The 14,026-nt window shown below is 34.6% G+C and overlaps 1 protein-coding gene across 2 annotated transcripts in view; it reads left to right on the forward strand.

Moving 5' to 3' along the window:
- Nucleotides 1–32: 32 nt before the first annotated feature.
- LOC133515644 (dynein axonemal heavy chain 6) overlaps nt 33–14,026 on the forward strand; it is a 101,559-nt gene continuing 87,565 nt past the window's right edge. The window contains exons 1-6 of one of the 2 annotated variants that reach the window (XM_061848218.1): nt 33–283; nt 1,495–1,579; nt 1,669–1,762; nt 2,010–2,220; nt 8,181–8,322; nt 11,288–11,527. In XM_061848218.1, the coding sequence (XP_061704202.1) occupies nt 165–283; nt 1,495–1,579; nt 1,669–1,762; nt 2,010–2,220; nt 8,181–8,322; nt 11,288–11,527 (891 nt within the window). In that variant the 5' untranslated portion in view covers nt 33–164. Of the gene's footprint in view, nt 284–1,494; nt 1,580–1,668; nt 1,763–2,009; nt 2,221–8,180; nt 8,323–11,287; nt 11,528–12,352; nt 13,358–14,026 lie in introns of those variants that run through there. The other variant, XM_061848224.1, reaches the window with a different exon arrangement.

A 14,026-nucleotide genomic window follows, 5' to 3' on the forward strand; every position in this document is an offset into this window, starting at 1 on the left:
TGCAACTTGTAAACAACTGCAATACCTATTATATTTTGTTAGTTATTGATTACGTCTACTTAAAGAAAACGAGTTGTAAAAATAATGTGTTGAAATACTTTTAGTATACGCATTATTTTACTGAAAACGTATTTATTTGTTAGTTTAATAGGAATCTGCCATTTATGTCGCAAAATATGTTGAACGGAGATGGAAAACGTTCAATACATACAAATGTAACAACTTTACCCGCTATTGAAACTATACAAAGGAATGTTCGCCGAGCTCCCACAATGTATACAAGGTATATTTTCTCAACATTAATGTTACTCACATATGGAGCGTTATTTATTTAATAGTCTAATTAGTCATATTATATATGGTATCAATTTGTGATTAAAGTTCATGACATGAGCTAAGATTTTAAATGAAGGCGCGTCAACCGGGATGAATAAGCTTTACCTGATCATTTCTTAAAAAGTATATTTTGTATGATACAATTTGTGTTTAGTTTTTAAGCAAATGACAGGTAAATCTCATTTCATGTTTTCTCCCTACTCACCCCTGCCACCCCTATTCACCCCAGTTGACGGTATAAAGTTTTTGATATAAAGAAGAGACGCTTTTCAGATAGATTTTAGTACATTGACCAGCCTTTTGCTATCTCTATTGCACGCGCATAATTATATTACTTAAATATGTGGTCTTCTGGAAATAAAAATCGGAAATTCCTTATCTGCCTCCCTATCGCTCTAATATTAAACAGCGATAGAGCGGCAAATAAAGAAATTTCGATTTTCGTTTTTCGCTGGAGTCTCAGTCTCAGGTCTAAGACTAAGACTTTTTTGAAGGGGAGGTCTGCTGCACTAACTTTTAACACTAAATATTGATCCTCGAGGGTTATACCATACGACCTCGCGCTATCGGAATTTTTAACGTGTATACAAATGGTAGTGATAATGCAGTGCTACATTTGCTTTGCCAAGTAAATTGTATAAGAACCTCTAACCTTTGGTTAGGCTTGATTTTGAGGCGTCCTTCTCAACGACGTCATCATGGTCTAAATGGTACCTAATATTTTAACTAGATCTGATTTTTCCTTATAAGGAATGGTGGAAATGGAAACAGTAAGTACTGGTACCTATACAGTTTTACTGTCCGTTAAGTGTTCGCATCCTAGCGGTAAGGCGTGCGACTTTCAAACCGGAGATTATGGGTTCGAACCCCGGCCCGGTTTGCACGAGTATCTCGGTCTTTTATGTAGGTACGTACGTAATACCATTTATATTTACCAGACGCTTTTAGATGAAGGAAAACATCGTGGGGAACCGGGATTAACCCCAATAAGGCGTATTTTAGGGACCCTTTAAACTGGAAGGTCAGAACTGTCAGAGGTAACGATTGTAACGAACAAAATTTTTACAGTTTAACTTAACAAAATTAGGGTGTATTTTCAGAATTCTTAGTGAAGCCTGTACCTACTCGTAAGTACATATAAACATCTATATTTTTCAGAAAGCCTCGTGATATACCATTTCATCTGCCACATAGAAAATTATTGGATAAAATAGAATATGTGAAGAAAGAGCCACAACCTTTGGTAAATCTTGGCGATTCATTGAATTTAAATACTTCATGATTGAATTGGATACAGAATACCTAAGTAATTGTTTATGGTATTGATTGCAGACTGGTTTTGCTGAAGCCCAAGAAGAAAGATTTAAGAGAGAAAGGAAACAAACTACATTACAATTGGAACCTATCAACTTAGATGACACTATCAGTAAGTTTAATACCTACGTGCCAAAATGTGTAACGGGCTTGTTTTGAAATGAGATGATAGGTATTAAGTCATTTTACGTGCTTCTTGATGCTGCAAGATACATTTCAAGTTGACTAGAAAAAAAAAACTTTAATCTTCCTAATAATAATCTTTTTAAAATTTCTGTCGTTGTTTGTGTGATTTGTGTAAAGGTACAAGTAATTTTTTTTTTTCAACACATATACAACTAATTTTCTTGGTAATATAGGTAAAAGAAAGAAATCGCTTAAAATAAAGGAAGCAGATGTTCAGGTAGACCAGGAGACGGGCAAAACTAAAGACCCTTTAAAGGTAAAACCTGTAGTCAGGTCCCAAAAGGAAGTCATCGACTATGTAAGAAATAACCCGGAATGTGGGTTCCTTTACATGATATACGCAGTCCACCCTGAAAATGTGTATTTTACACCATACTACCTAAAGTAAGTATATTTATTTTTGTAATAATACAATTTTTGCTCTAATAGTTATTGCTCGTGTTAATATTTATACCCGGGCAAGTGAAACATCAAGAAGTGGAATTTTGAACGTTGCAAGGGTTTCAAGGCACGGGGGTTAAACAAACTTTGCCTCCGAGTGAAACACAAAAATTTTCACCACACCAATGCCAGAAAAACACTAACTATGAAATACCATTAAAAAAAATCTATAAGGGTTCCGTTTTTTGCCATTTGGCTACGGAACCCTAAAAACTAACTAAATCAAATCCAAATGAACGTAATAAAACATTTATGATTCCATATCATCATGTAAAGGTAAATTCTACTAGCTAACATAAGGAAACATCAAACAACTCAAAATTTGCATCTGATTACTTTGCCCCACATGTGGATAAAATGCATCTTTCACATTAGTTACTGTTTCTCCTAGTAATTTCTCCGAATGAAATAAAATGTGCCAATAACTTTTGAACCATAGGCCCGTATAATATGAAAAAAAATCGGCCAACAGCATGTCGGGTTCCATAGGTACCAATCTGACAGAATAAGCTAAACTGGGGCTATTGGTAAGTATCATGTACTTTATAAGCATAAGGGTGTACCTTTACAGCGTTTTGTACCTCTTTTTACTAAGAAGAGAAGAATCAGAATCAGAATCAGACATTTATTGGTAAAAGTAATGTTATTATACATGTCAAGTATTTATAAATATATTATAGTATGTCACATTTCAAACAATTTGAATTATAATAAAACATAATTAATTATTAATACAGTTTACATTTAAAATATATGCGCAGCTATTGCTCTTTGCAATAATTCAAAAACGGCTGGACCGATCAAGTTCGCTATAGTTTTCATTGAAAGTACTTGTTCAGCTTTTGTTTTAAAAATATTCACTTTATCAAAAATGGTTGTTGGCGACCCGTATTCGTTTTTAAGTACCTATCCAACGATACCCTACACCATTGGGTTAAAGCGAAAAAATAAATGTTTTTATTTTACCGCCATGCATTTCTGTCGCCATGCTGTTATGCATGATTTATGTATCCATGCCAAAAGCTTTCTAGCCCTAGTTATCGCGGAGCAAAGCCGCGAACGAACGGAACGGAATCGGACATGCATGACAAAACTATAAGAGTTCCAAGTTGACTATAAACCATAAAACATAAAAAAAAACTTTGTAAAGATTTTTACTTAAAACTGTAGCCAACATGGCCACAGGCCATTTTTAAGTTTTCGGGGAGTCATCTAGGTACTTAGGTGTTCGTAGTAAAAAGACGTACAAGTGCTGCGAAGTACCAACGCCCTTTTGCTCGTTATGTGTCATTATATTCAAGGGCCTATTGGCACATGCTTAAGAGGAATTCCTAGTTGCGATTTTTCCATACAAACGCTCTCGACTGATTCCTCCCTGGATTTTTAACCTAGAGCAGTGATTTTTTCAAATAAGATCAATATCATCAATATCTGTGCCGCTATGTTTTGCTTTTTTGTATTATTTTATTTTGAAGAAAGATACAGCGCCTCGAAAATCGCAAAAACGGCTCAATTGAATTGGCTGTAAAAAAGGCACAGTATACAAATATGACAAAAAATATCCAAAAAATCAAAACATAGCGGCATAGATTATTTCTTCCTCTTGCAGTTTCCAAAATTTCATAAAGATTGATTGCGTTTTGGAGGAGGAAACAGTCGAGAGCGAAACCTCGATTTTTGAGTTTTTTGCGTGTGAATTTCAGTCCGAGCTGCAGTTGTTCTTATCGCACGAATTAGAGGCGGAGACAGTTTCTAAATATACGTACACAGAAGGAATAGTGAGTGAGTGAGAGGGTATAACATGTTAATGGTTAAAATGAGAAAAAAATACACCAACAACCAACAGTCGATCGCCGTAATATAACCAAAATACCACGTAGTTCTAAGAAAAGGGTGCCATGTGTTTTCATTATGTACCATGGTTTCGCAATAAAGATTTATATTCTATTCTATTCTAAAATGTACCCGTAATGGCCTGTCACTTCAAACCGTTTTTTTGTATTTTTTTTTACATTGCAGGTCATGTAGTGCTTATGTTTAGTAATGTTTACTATTAAAGGCCTGTAAATAAAGCTAAGTAGGATAATAGGTATAACCTGCTTATTTTGATTAAAACATCATAACTACCCATTAACAATTTGATTGTCTTGCATTGCTCACACTTGTGCGTCACAAGTAAACCACTAGATAGCAAATTTACATTACGGCTAGCCGATATCAAAATAAGGGCCATTTTGAAATGCCGCGGTTCAACGATTAAGGTATGTTGGGTTAATACCGGATGTGGGTGAAGAACGTAGCAAATTCATTTCTCCCTAATTTGGCTTTATTTTTTAATGTTGGCAACGAGACGCCATTTCATTGCCTCGACTGCCCTCGCGCCGCTCAGGGATGTCGGGCTTGTGCTATGCGCAATCACATAGAGCAAGGTAAATTTCGTGTATCCGATCTTCGCCCTGTAATTTATTTTGTGTATTGTGATGAAATTGTGTTAATGTACAATTTCGTTTTAGATGTTTATTTATAAAACAATCCAATCAAAAACAGACCTAGGATTGCTGTAGACTGATATCCGATTTTGACCCTTCCAGGTAAAGATCGGAAAGAAACAATACGATCTTTATCCATTTAAAAACAGCAGTGATTTTCAAACTTTCAATTTTGTTCAATTTACCTACTTACCTACTTAATTATCACATTTATTGTTTTCTGGATCACACTTTCATGCCGTTATTATTACCCAGTACCAACGCGACGGTGAATCAAAAGGAAAACATTTTAGCAGTCTATTTTGTATGTATATGTATGTACTACACCTACTTACTGACATTTTTTTAATTTCCGCTACCCAAAGGTTGCCTGGAGATTGCTTTTTAGCGATTAGACCGATGTTGTTTACCTGTGTTTGCTTATGTTTCTGTTTTCTTTTGTATTGTTTTCTTTTATTGTGGCGTGTAATAAAGAATATTTGTATTGTATAGGGATGATTATACATGTTGAATTTTATAACAAAATCTAGTAAAATAGATAGCAAATAAGCAATTTTTCGCAATAAAATGAATATTTAAATACTATATGGAAATGATTAAAAATACAGGACCTAAAAGTTTCAAAATTTAAATTTTGTTTCAACTTTCAAAAAGGAATTAAGTAATAGTAACATACGATCAGGGGGGCGACACTCAGAAATGTAGTTAACATTAGTAAAGATGGCGGCGACTTCTATTAATGGGATCCGATAACATACTTTTGCGTAAAGCTGACTTCCGATTATGCAAACTACATTACCAGATATCACTTAAAGATATAAAGATTGATAAAATTTAAAGGCATGAATACAACATTAAGAAGGTTGCATATACCTCGTATGTCAAGAGCAAGACTTATCTTTATTCATAATGTTGTTACCTAGCAACTGATGTTTACTGTCAAAAAAATTTTAAACAGATATGATTGATATGAACTTATTATTCCTCTATTAATTTTAAAGTGCAGAGCATTAGTAAAGTCGGAGCAAGCATTAAACACGAGTCATATTCAAATAGAGAAATTATAATCCCAATAGTTCCAACGTTACAAAACCTGGAGGTTTAAAAATTTTAAAGTTGTCAAGACAATGCAGAGAGGTTTAGATATTTTCGAAGATAAGAAGACAATACCATCATCATCATCAGATGAAAACAAGCGGTGATTATTTTAATTTTGTTTACGACAAACATATCCGATGAAACTCTGAAAGGTTTGTGCAATTTGATTCTCGAAGTAAGACGAGATAGAGTGCATCTATGGAAGTACGTGTGTAGACAAGACATACACCCTATGCCTGAAATTCATTAGCACAAGAAGAAACCGAATAACGACATCATTACTCATGTGTTTATTTTAAAGAATATCCGGAGCTAATTGTTTACGGAGCTAGAGAGCGAGACGAAATTACCAGGAATTATATATATACACTATACCTGGCCTTACTTTATCTTTGGAATATCTTGAATTCACGTCCAGTTGAATATTAAGGTCAAAAAAGAAACGCTCAGTTGAGAACCAGGCAAGTCAGTTATGAGCACATGAAAGAGTTCTAGGTCAGACTGAGACTCAAGTCACAGATTATGTAGTACGAAAGTACCTACACATACGGATGCATATGTAGATGTGAACGCACACATATATAGTTAGTTTCGGATACAAAATAGAGATAGCACTTCGAAATTAGTTTCCTTAAAATGCTTCAAGAGAGCCTCTTTTCCTATATATTGACTTTACTCTTTGCATACGATCCTTACATTTTATCCAAAAAAAGATTGTATGTCAACTATATATATAATTGCAATATTTTACCGTCAAAATCGCAATTGTTAGCACATTGTTTACTTATCAAATTGCCTTATGACATAAGTATCAAAGTTTGAGAGCCACAATTTTACCAAATTTTTGTATCAGGGTGAAGATCGGATACAAAAATACGAAAAATAGAACATTCGATGACAACTTTTAAGTTTGTATTGTTGGCTGCAATAGGGTTGTTTCCAATTTTTTGAAACACTTGTATTACGTTCTATATTAACTAAAAGTTGCCCTGAAATTCAATTTTTATACTAAAAACGGTTTTAAATATGTTAAATCAACAAAACATATTTGGACAGATGCTTTCACGCCCAAAACGCTCGTTGAAAATTGTGTGACGACACAGTTTACGGTTTGACACATAACTACATACACACGTAGAAGATATTAACTGTCAACTGACATTTGTCATTTGTAGTTTATCGCCTAACTGTCAACAGTGTCAATCCGAGAGTTGTGACGTCATCAGAATCTCCAATGACGTTTCGAGTTTGGTCACATGACGTGTGCCAAAAGACATTTTAAATTCAATATTTACAAAAATATGGTCATTACAGGTCCCCTAAAAATAGTTTAACATGTTCTTTTAGTCCAAAAGAATTTATTGGGATAAAATTCTGCCCTAAGATTTGTAGATGGAAACAACCCTATTTATATGCGTAGGAGAAGGCTAAACACCGGACCTATTTCTTTGTGATACCTTATTCTCTCTCCATTAAAAGCAACTTTTATTCACCATCCGATGTTAGCCCTTGATGGCAAAACACTCGTTACTCTAAAAAAAGTATGTCTCATCTTTACGCATGTACAAAACTAAAACCTTTATATATTGAAGATTACCGAAATTCAGGCCGAATCTACGGTTATTATTTAACGATTTGCTCCGTACTTCAAGAATCTGACACGATCTAGAAAAAAAAATCGCGAGTTCTCTCGATTGGTTCCAAAATTGTCCTGCATTATCCCAACATACCTTACCCAGATTGTCATTGCGATACCGTCTTCAATAAGACGGCACAAGTTTAGCCCCATCGTACTACTACTACTATTTAGATTGTAGGTTACCCATACCTTCTTACAAAATTTCAAAACACACCATGATCACACCCAACTTATTGTCACGGATAGGTACGACGGCCGAAGCATGGACATCATTCTTTTTTGCAGTCTTTATTTAAATAGTAATTAATAGATACAGTATAATATAATAATTAAAAACAATATTATGTGATAACATCAAAAACAACTTGCATCGGGCAGCGCAGGATGAATTCCGGCCGGCTCGCCGGCAATGTCAACGGAACGGCGCGCAATGAGTGAGCGCTCGCGTCTCGCATCTGTGTGCGCGCACTCACACTTAGATAGCTCTCGCTCCCGCCCACCGCAGCGCGACAGAAACATAGCTTCAAAAATTCGAGATTTGAAAAGTTGCTCAGCTAGGAATTGCTCTTAAGCCAGTTTTTTTTTGTAGGTAAAAAAATATTTTTGTTTAGTTAGAAAACAAAAAAAAATCCCAGTGTGATCATTTGATCAATATTAATGATATATATTTGATTTAGCGTGGTCCCTTATGAAGAAATTGACAAAAAGAACTATCTGACGATCAGCCCTTGCGGAGTCACGCATTTCACCAACGAATTGCAGTTCACAGCTCTTCCTGCGTGGGAACAGGAGTACACTATATTCGTTCAACTTACAGACGTAAGAGAATCTGATCACATTTGACACGCTAACCATAGCGTAGAATTGAATCATAAGTTGCAGGACAGACAGTAAAAAAATATGTTGCTGTGGATTTTAAGTACCTACTTTATTACCTATTTCTTCTAGTCTTGTCTAAAGGTCGTCGCTCACTGAAAAGCTCGGCACCAGATCGGCACCACCTTAATCTGACCCGCTCAGTATAGTGGACGGCGTACGAACCCAATTCCAAAGAAAAACCGCAAATCGATGTACAGTTTATCCATTTGGCACATGCATACCAGAGCTCCCATCCCATGAATTTAATGTGGGGACAACGCCTTTTAATAAACTTTTTGACCCGCATTCTTAAAATAAATTCTTAGTAGGGTGCTGAGTGATCATTTTTTTTGTATATTATATTACGTCTAATTTTATTATTAATATGTACCGTATCTGCAGTAGGGAAAGCTGTTCTACCTCGGACAGTTTTTCTTTTCTCAGAAAAAAACTATATAAAACCTGCAGAATTGTTGTTTATCCGAATATCATAAGTTACATTGATATACTAATTATCAGAGTTGGGCATAATCAATTACTTTTGGAATGAAATTACATATTACATTACAGTAATCATGATTCCTTAGTGATCGATTCCTTTGGTAATCTAAATTACTGTAGTCAATCCCGCCGATTACTTGCGTAATTGATTCCTTCGGAATTGAATATATCTAACTACAAGTGTAATCGTGATTCCTCGGTAATCAATTACTCGAGTAATCTGATTACGTAATATTATCCAGACTAAATTACAATTACTTAATGTCAAAATAATTTCCTTCGTTTTTATCCCAGAAGACAAATACATTTTATGTGTGAAACTCTATAATTACTGTAAAATAATGATTATTTTGGAATCCAAGATGGCGGCCGTGCACTACGTGATAAAAATCGTCATGGATATCGTTTTATAGGTTTTCAGGAGTGGAGATTTCGAAAAATGATGCCCATTTTGGAATCCAAGATGGCGGCCATGCAGTATGCCATAAAAATCGTCATGGATGTCGTTTTATAGGTTTTAGGGAATACAGATTTCGAAAATGATGGCCATTTTGGATTTCAAATGGGCATAATTTTCGAAATCTGCACACTGGATACAAATAAGATGCATCTATATAGTAAATCGAAATATACTTTACGTCTGTAGTCAGAAATATAGCTTTATGTATAACAAAATATATTTTGAAGTAATCTGAAAGGAATCAAGTAATCCATTCATGTAATAAGGAATCTACACTGGTTCCCAATTACTAGTAATTTTAATATTCCAACAGATGATTCCAGATTCCTCAAATGTAATTGTACTTAGTAATCAGCTAGTCAGATTACAAAGTAATCTGGGAACCGGTAATCAGATTCCAAAAGTAATTTCGAGTAATCATGAAATCAGGAATCAATTACGAAATGCCCATCTCTGCTAATTATACTATTTAATGTGATAGGTATAAAATAAAATCCAAAAAAAACATATCTCAGAAAATTACAGAGATAAGAAGCTAAAACTTACGGGAAATAATACTTGTCATGAGGGCTTTTAATAATAAAAAACTTTAAAAGACTGAAAATTTTGAAGCGCAGAGTCGCGTTATAACGGCTGGAGCTGGAGTTCTACAAATTTAGATTTCCCTCTAGGCTCCGCTGCGCTGTCACACAGGCGCTCTGTCTCTGTCGCCCAGCCGCAAGCGCGATGTGCCTACATCTGCGAGGTGTTGAGCGCTTCCGTTGTGTGATTACGTAAGGTTAACACCTAGTTGACCACCAGCCGAGATGTGGTGCTGGCGCTAGTCTGATGTTGAGCTTTTTGGTGCGCTACAACCTTTGATTTTGGATTACTTCCAGGATAAAAAATAATTAAGCATTTCAGAAAATTGTATTTGGCTTAAACGCTTAACAAGAAGAAGTAATATGTCTACTATTTTAATTAAAATAGGTACCGTACTTATTTTTTATACACCGTGTTTTTATTGAATTCAGTTAACTCCGGGGTATGCATTTAGGAGACTAATTCGCATAGTTCAATATTCCAAAAAAAAACAAAAAAATATTTTTTTTTAGAGTTATTAAATGTTATTATGCAACATTTAATAACTCGCCTATGCATAGCGTTGTTGTAACACGGGCATTACATTTAATTCAACCAAGCAATTGAAAACTGTCACATATCAATGTCATTTCGAACATCAATCGTCCTAAATAGTAGTACTTAGGTTTAGTAGCAAATGTATAAACTCGCTCTAAACACTAGTCAATATGTAAACAGGCCCTAAGGCAAGTGTATACGCTCGTGAAGGCCTTTCAAGATAAAAATAATAAGATAATAAGATAAGTTCGCCTTTGTACTGCTTATCCTGTGCTATATTTATATTTTGTATTTTGTACAATAAAGAGTTTATAAATAAATAAATAAATATTATAGGACATTATTACACAAATTGACTAAGTCCCACAGTAAGCTCAATAAGGCTTGTATTGAGGGTACTTAGACAACGATATATATAATATATAAATATGTATAAATACTTAAATACATAGAAAACACCCATGACTCAGGAACAAATATCCATGCTCATCACACGAATAAATGCCCTTACCAGGATTTGAACCCGGGACCATCAGCTTCGTAGGCAGGGTCACTACCCACTAGGCCAAACCGGTCGTCAAAAATATTTTTATACATACGTTTATACGTTACGTTTATACATACCTACATACAAATAAATTATTGATTATCTCCGAAATGGAGTTAATTAGAATACCGGTGTGATTTGAGAAAATCACTTAATTTAAGCTCAGGACTGCTCCCTTGAAATTAACGGAAATAAAAAAACACGGTGTATTTTTGCTCTGCCAAGCCCCAAGCCACATTTATGAAAAAGCGACTTTCTGACTTTATTCGTGTTACCTACTTTAAACTGTTACTCCACAGATAAAGTTTTTCCGTGTTTACCGCTATTGGAAAGCCTTTTATGTCTGGAGAAAATCCATATTATTCAGAAAATATAATAAGACACGAAATAAACTGGCTAAAGAATTATTTACTTTAACACCGGTACTCGGTAAAGCTCTTCTCAACATTCAGGCCATGTGCTGTGATATGTACATGAAAAGTTTCGCAGATATATCTCGCGACATGGACACTGCTTTTTTCTACTTCCTTGAAGTTGAGGTAAGTGCAATAAAATGTTATCTATATAATTTAATGTATGCTGTAAGTGCTTATTAACCCTTTAAACGCAATGAACCTTTAATAAAGTGTTTTCAGCAGAGCTGTCGTGTCTATAGCGCCAACAATGCTTATAAACGGTGTAATATGAGGAAACCGAAAGATTTTAACAGTGAATTCCTGATCTTTAGAGACTAAAATGTCATATAAACTTTTCTGCATTTCGCCTATTTTCAGAGTTAATAGCAATAAACAAAATATTTTTAATGTAACTTAGTGCAAAACGATTTTTTGATAGAAATGATGGCATTATGAGGCGTAGTCTAAATATCCTTATTGATATATGTCAAAAAGTCACAAATAACCTTGCAAAAACTAGGTTTTACAAGAATAAATCGTAAAAATTTCATTTTTAGTGCCAGTTTTACCATTAACTTTTTCTGTACATGTACGAGTAAACACATTCAAAAATTGAAAAAAAAAACCAAAAATATTTTTTTTATTGGCGAAATACTATAACCTAAACTCATTTATTGTTGCTTCCTTCTTTTGGCCGCAGAAGTGCGTAGTTTTAAAAACTTTCGGTTTCCTATGTTACACCGTGTATGTATCTACCTAATGAAGTATTATGCCACTGTTACCGTAATATCATACTTTTATTCCAATGCTTAATTTTAAATAAATAATATTATAGGACATTCGTTCATAAATTGACTAAGCCCCACAGTAAGCTCAAGAACGCTTGTATTGTGGGATTTGTGGGTACTCGGATAACGATACTTACATACATGTGATTCATAAGTCGTAATTAGAAAGACCTATGTGTTTAATGTGTTTATTAATTATTACTCTGTACATTTAGTATAAACACTCGTACGTAATATTCAAAAATCTGTAAACGTATTTTGTTAAAACGAGTTAATTTTTTAACTCGAATTTACCGAGACTTATGATAACATTGAATTGTCACAAACTCATAGCCAAATTTAGAGATTACTTAATCAAATTTTAAAATTTAAACTCTTTGTATTTGCTGACTGGAACCTCAAAAAAGTTATATTGACAGTGACAAATTTCATAAGTCATAACATTACGTTGTTTACATTGCTATTAAGCCCACCATTTAGCATTAAGCACACCATGAAATTACTAAGTAGGGATATTTTTTGTAGGGAATTAGTAATTAATTACTAGTAATACCGAGTAGTGAGGACTTGAAGAAAACTCCCAGAAGGCCTGGTTTCAGCGATAATGTGAACTAGTTTAGACATAAATTAGATAAGCACGGTGGAACTGAAAGATGCATGAGACGAGAGTTGGCACAGTGGCTGTTAACAGCACTGGGTAGAAAGCGGCGCACACCTCTCGATCTCGACACCCCTAAGCCCACACCGGTGTTGCTCCACAGCGTCTTTACGACGGCAGTTTCAGGGGCCCCGTTTAGTTAGCGGCGAGTCACCGCCTGCCTCGTTAACGCGTAGAAACATTGTTATGGCAGGTGTCCGGATCTTTCAGCACTAGCCCAATCTTTTGACCAGCCAAACTACAACTCCATGACCAATCTTCTCCACTGTATTTACAATAGCCCCTACGCCAGCTGGGACTGATTTACGGGTATCTGTTTGTAGATTTGTACCCGTAAATAGGTTCTAGCTGGTGTATTAACATAAATAAGTAATATAAATAATAAATAAATCTTTATTTCGTAAAGATATATTAGGTTGCTACATTCGTTGCCGTCAACACTATCAATATATTATTATGCGTAGGTATTAAGAGATTACCATCCCGACATCGAATGTATCAACATGAATTGAATAACCTTATAATTAGGTAACTAATGTTTTATCATTCTTAACAATCTGATTTGTGATTCATCACTTAAGTTGTCATTAACATCCTTTGCACTGAATGCTGTCCTTTACCTCCCGTACTAGTTATAAACTGTATAACGGTGAGGTAAGAATCGTCATCCATCTGCATGTGATATGAAAAACACAATATGGAAGTTGGAGTGTTACAATTATTCTACCAAAATGTATTAAATACTAAATATTTTATCAGCTATGTTACATTTTACCAGTTAAGTAATTTAACACTAAATTCTACGATGGTTGCTATAAGCTAAACTTAACGTAAACAAGTAGTATATGCACAAGATGCAGATGAAATGTGAAAAATGCTCAAACCAGGGATCGGAACCGGTTTTTTGCAAAAACATCGAAATAACCATATATTTCGGTTTATTTTATACTCTAAATGTAGGGCTCAGTTGTGTTTTCAGATAACGACTTCGTATTATTAGATTGCCTAGGTAATTAGAAATGAAGTAATTAACAAAGAACGAAAAAATACCGTTTTCGTTCCCATACAAAAAATACCGGTTTCCGATCCCTGGCTCAAACTAATATTGTCAAAAAAATGTATTTTACTTATGTATCTATATTATCCACTGTTGTGTGTCATGACATCAAACTTGTCTTAAAAAGCCTCTGCGCTGTT

This window comes from Cydia pomonella, chromosome 1, assembly GCF_033807575.1.
Source record: "Cydia pomonella isolate Wapato2018A chromosome 1, ilCydPomo1, whole genome shotgun sequence".
Lineage (NCBI taxonomy): Eukaryota > Metazoa > Arthropoda > Insecta > Lepidoptera > Tortricidae > Cydia > Cydia pomonella.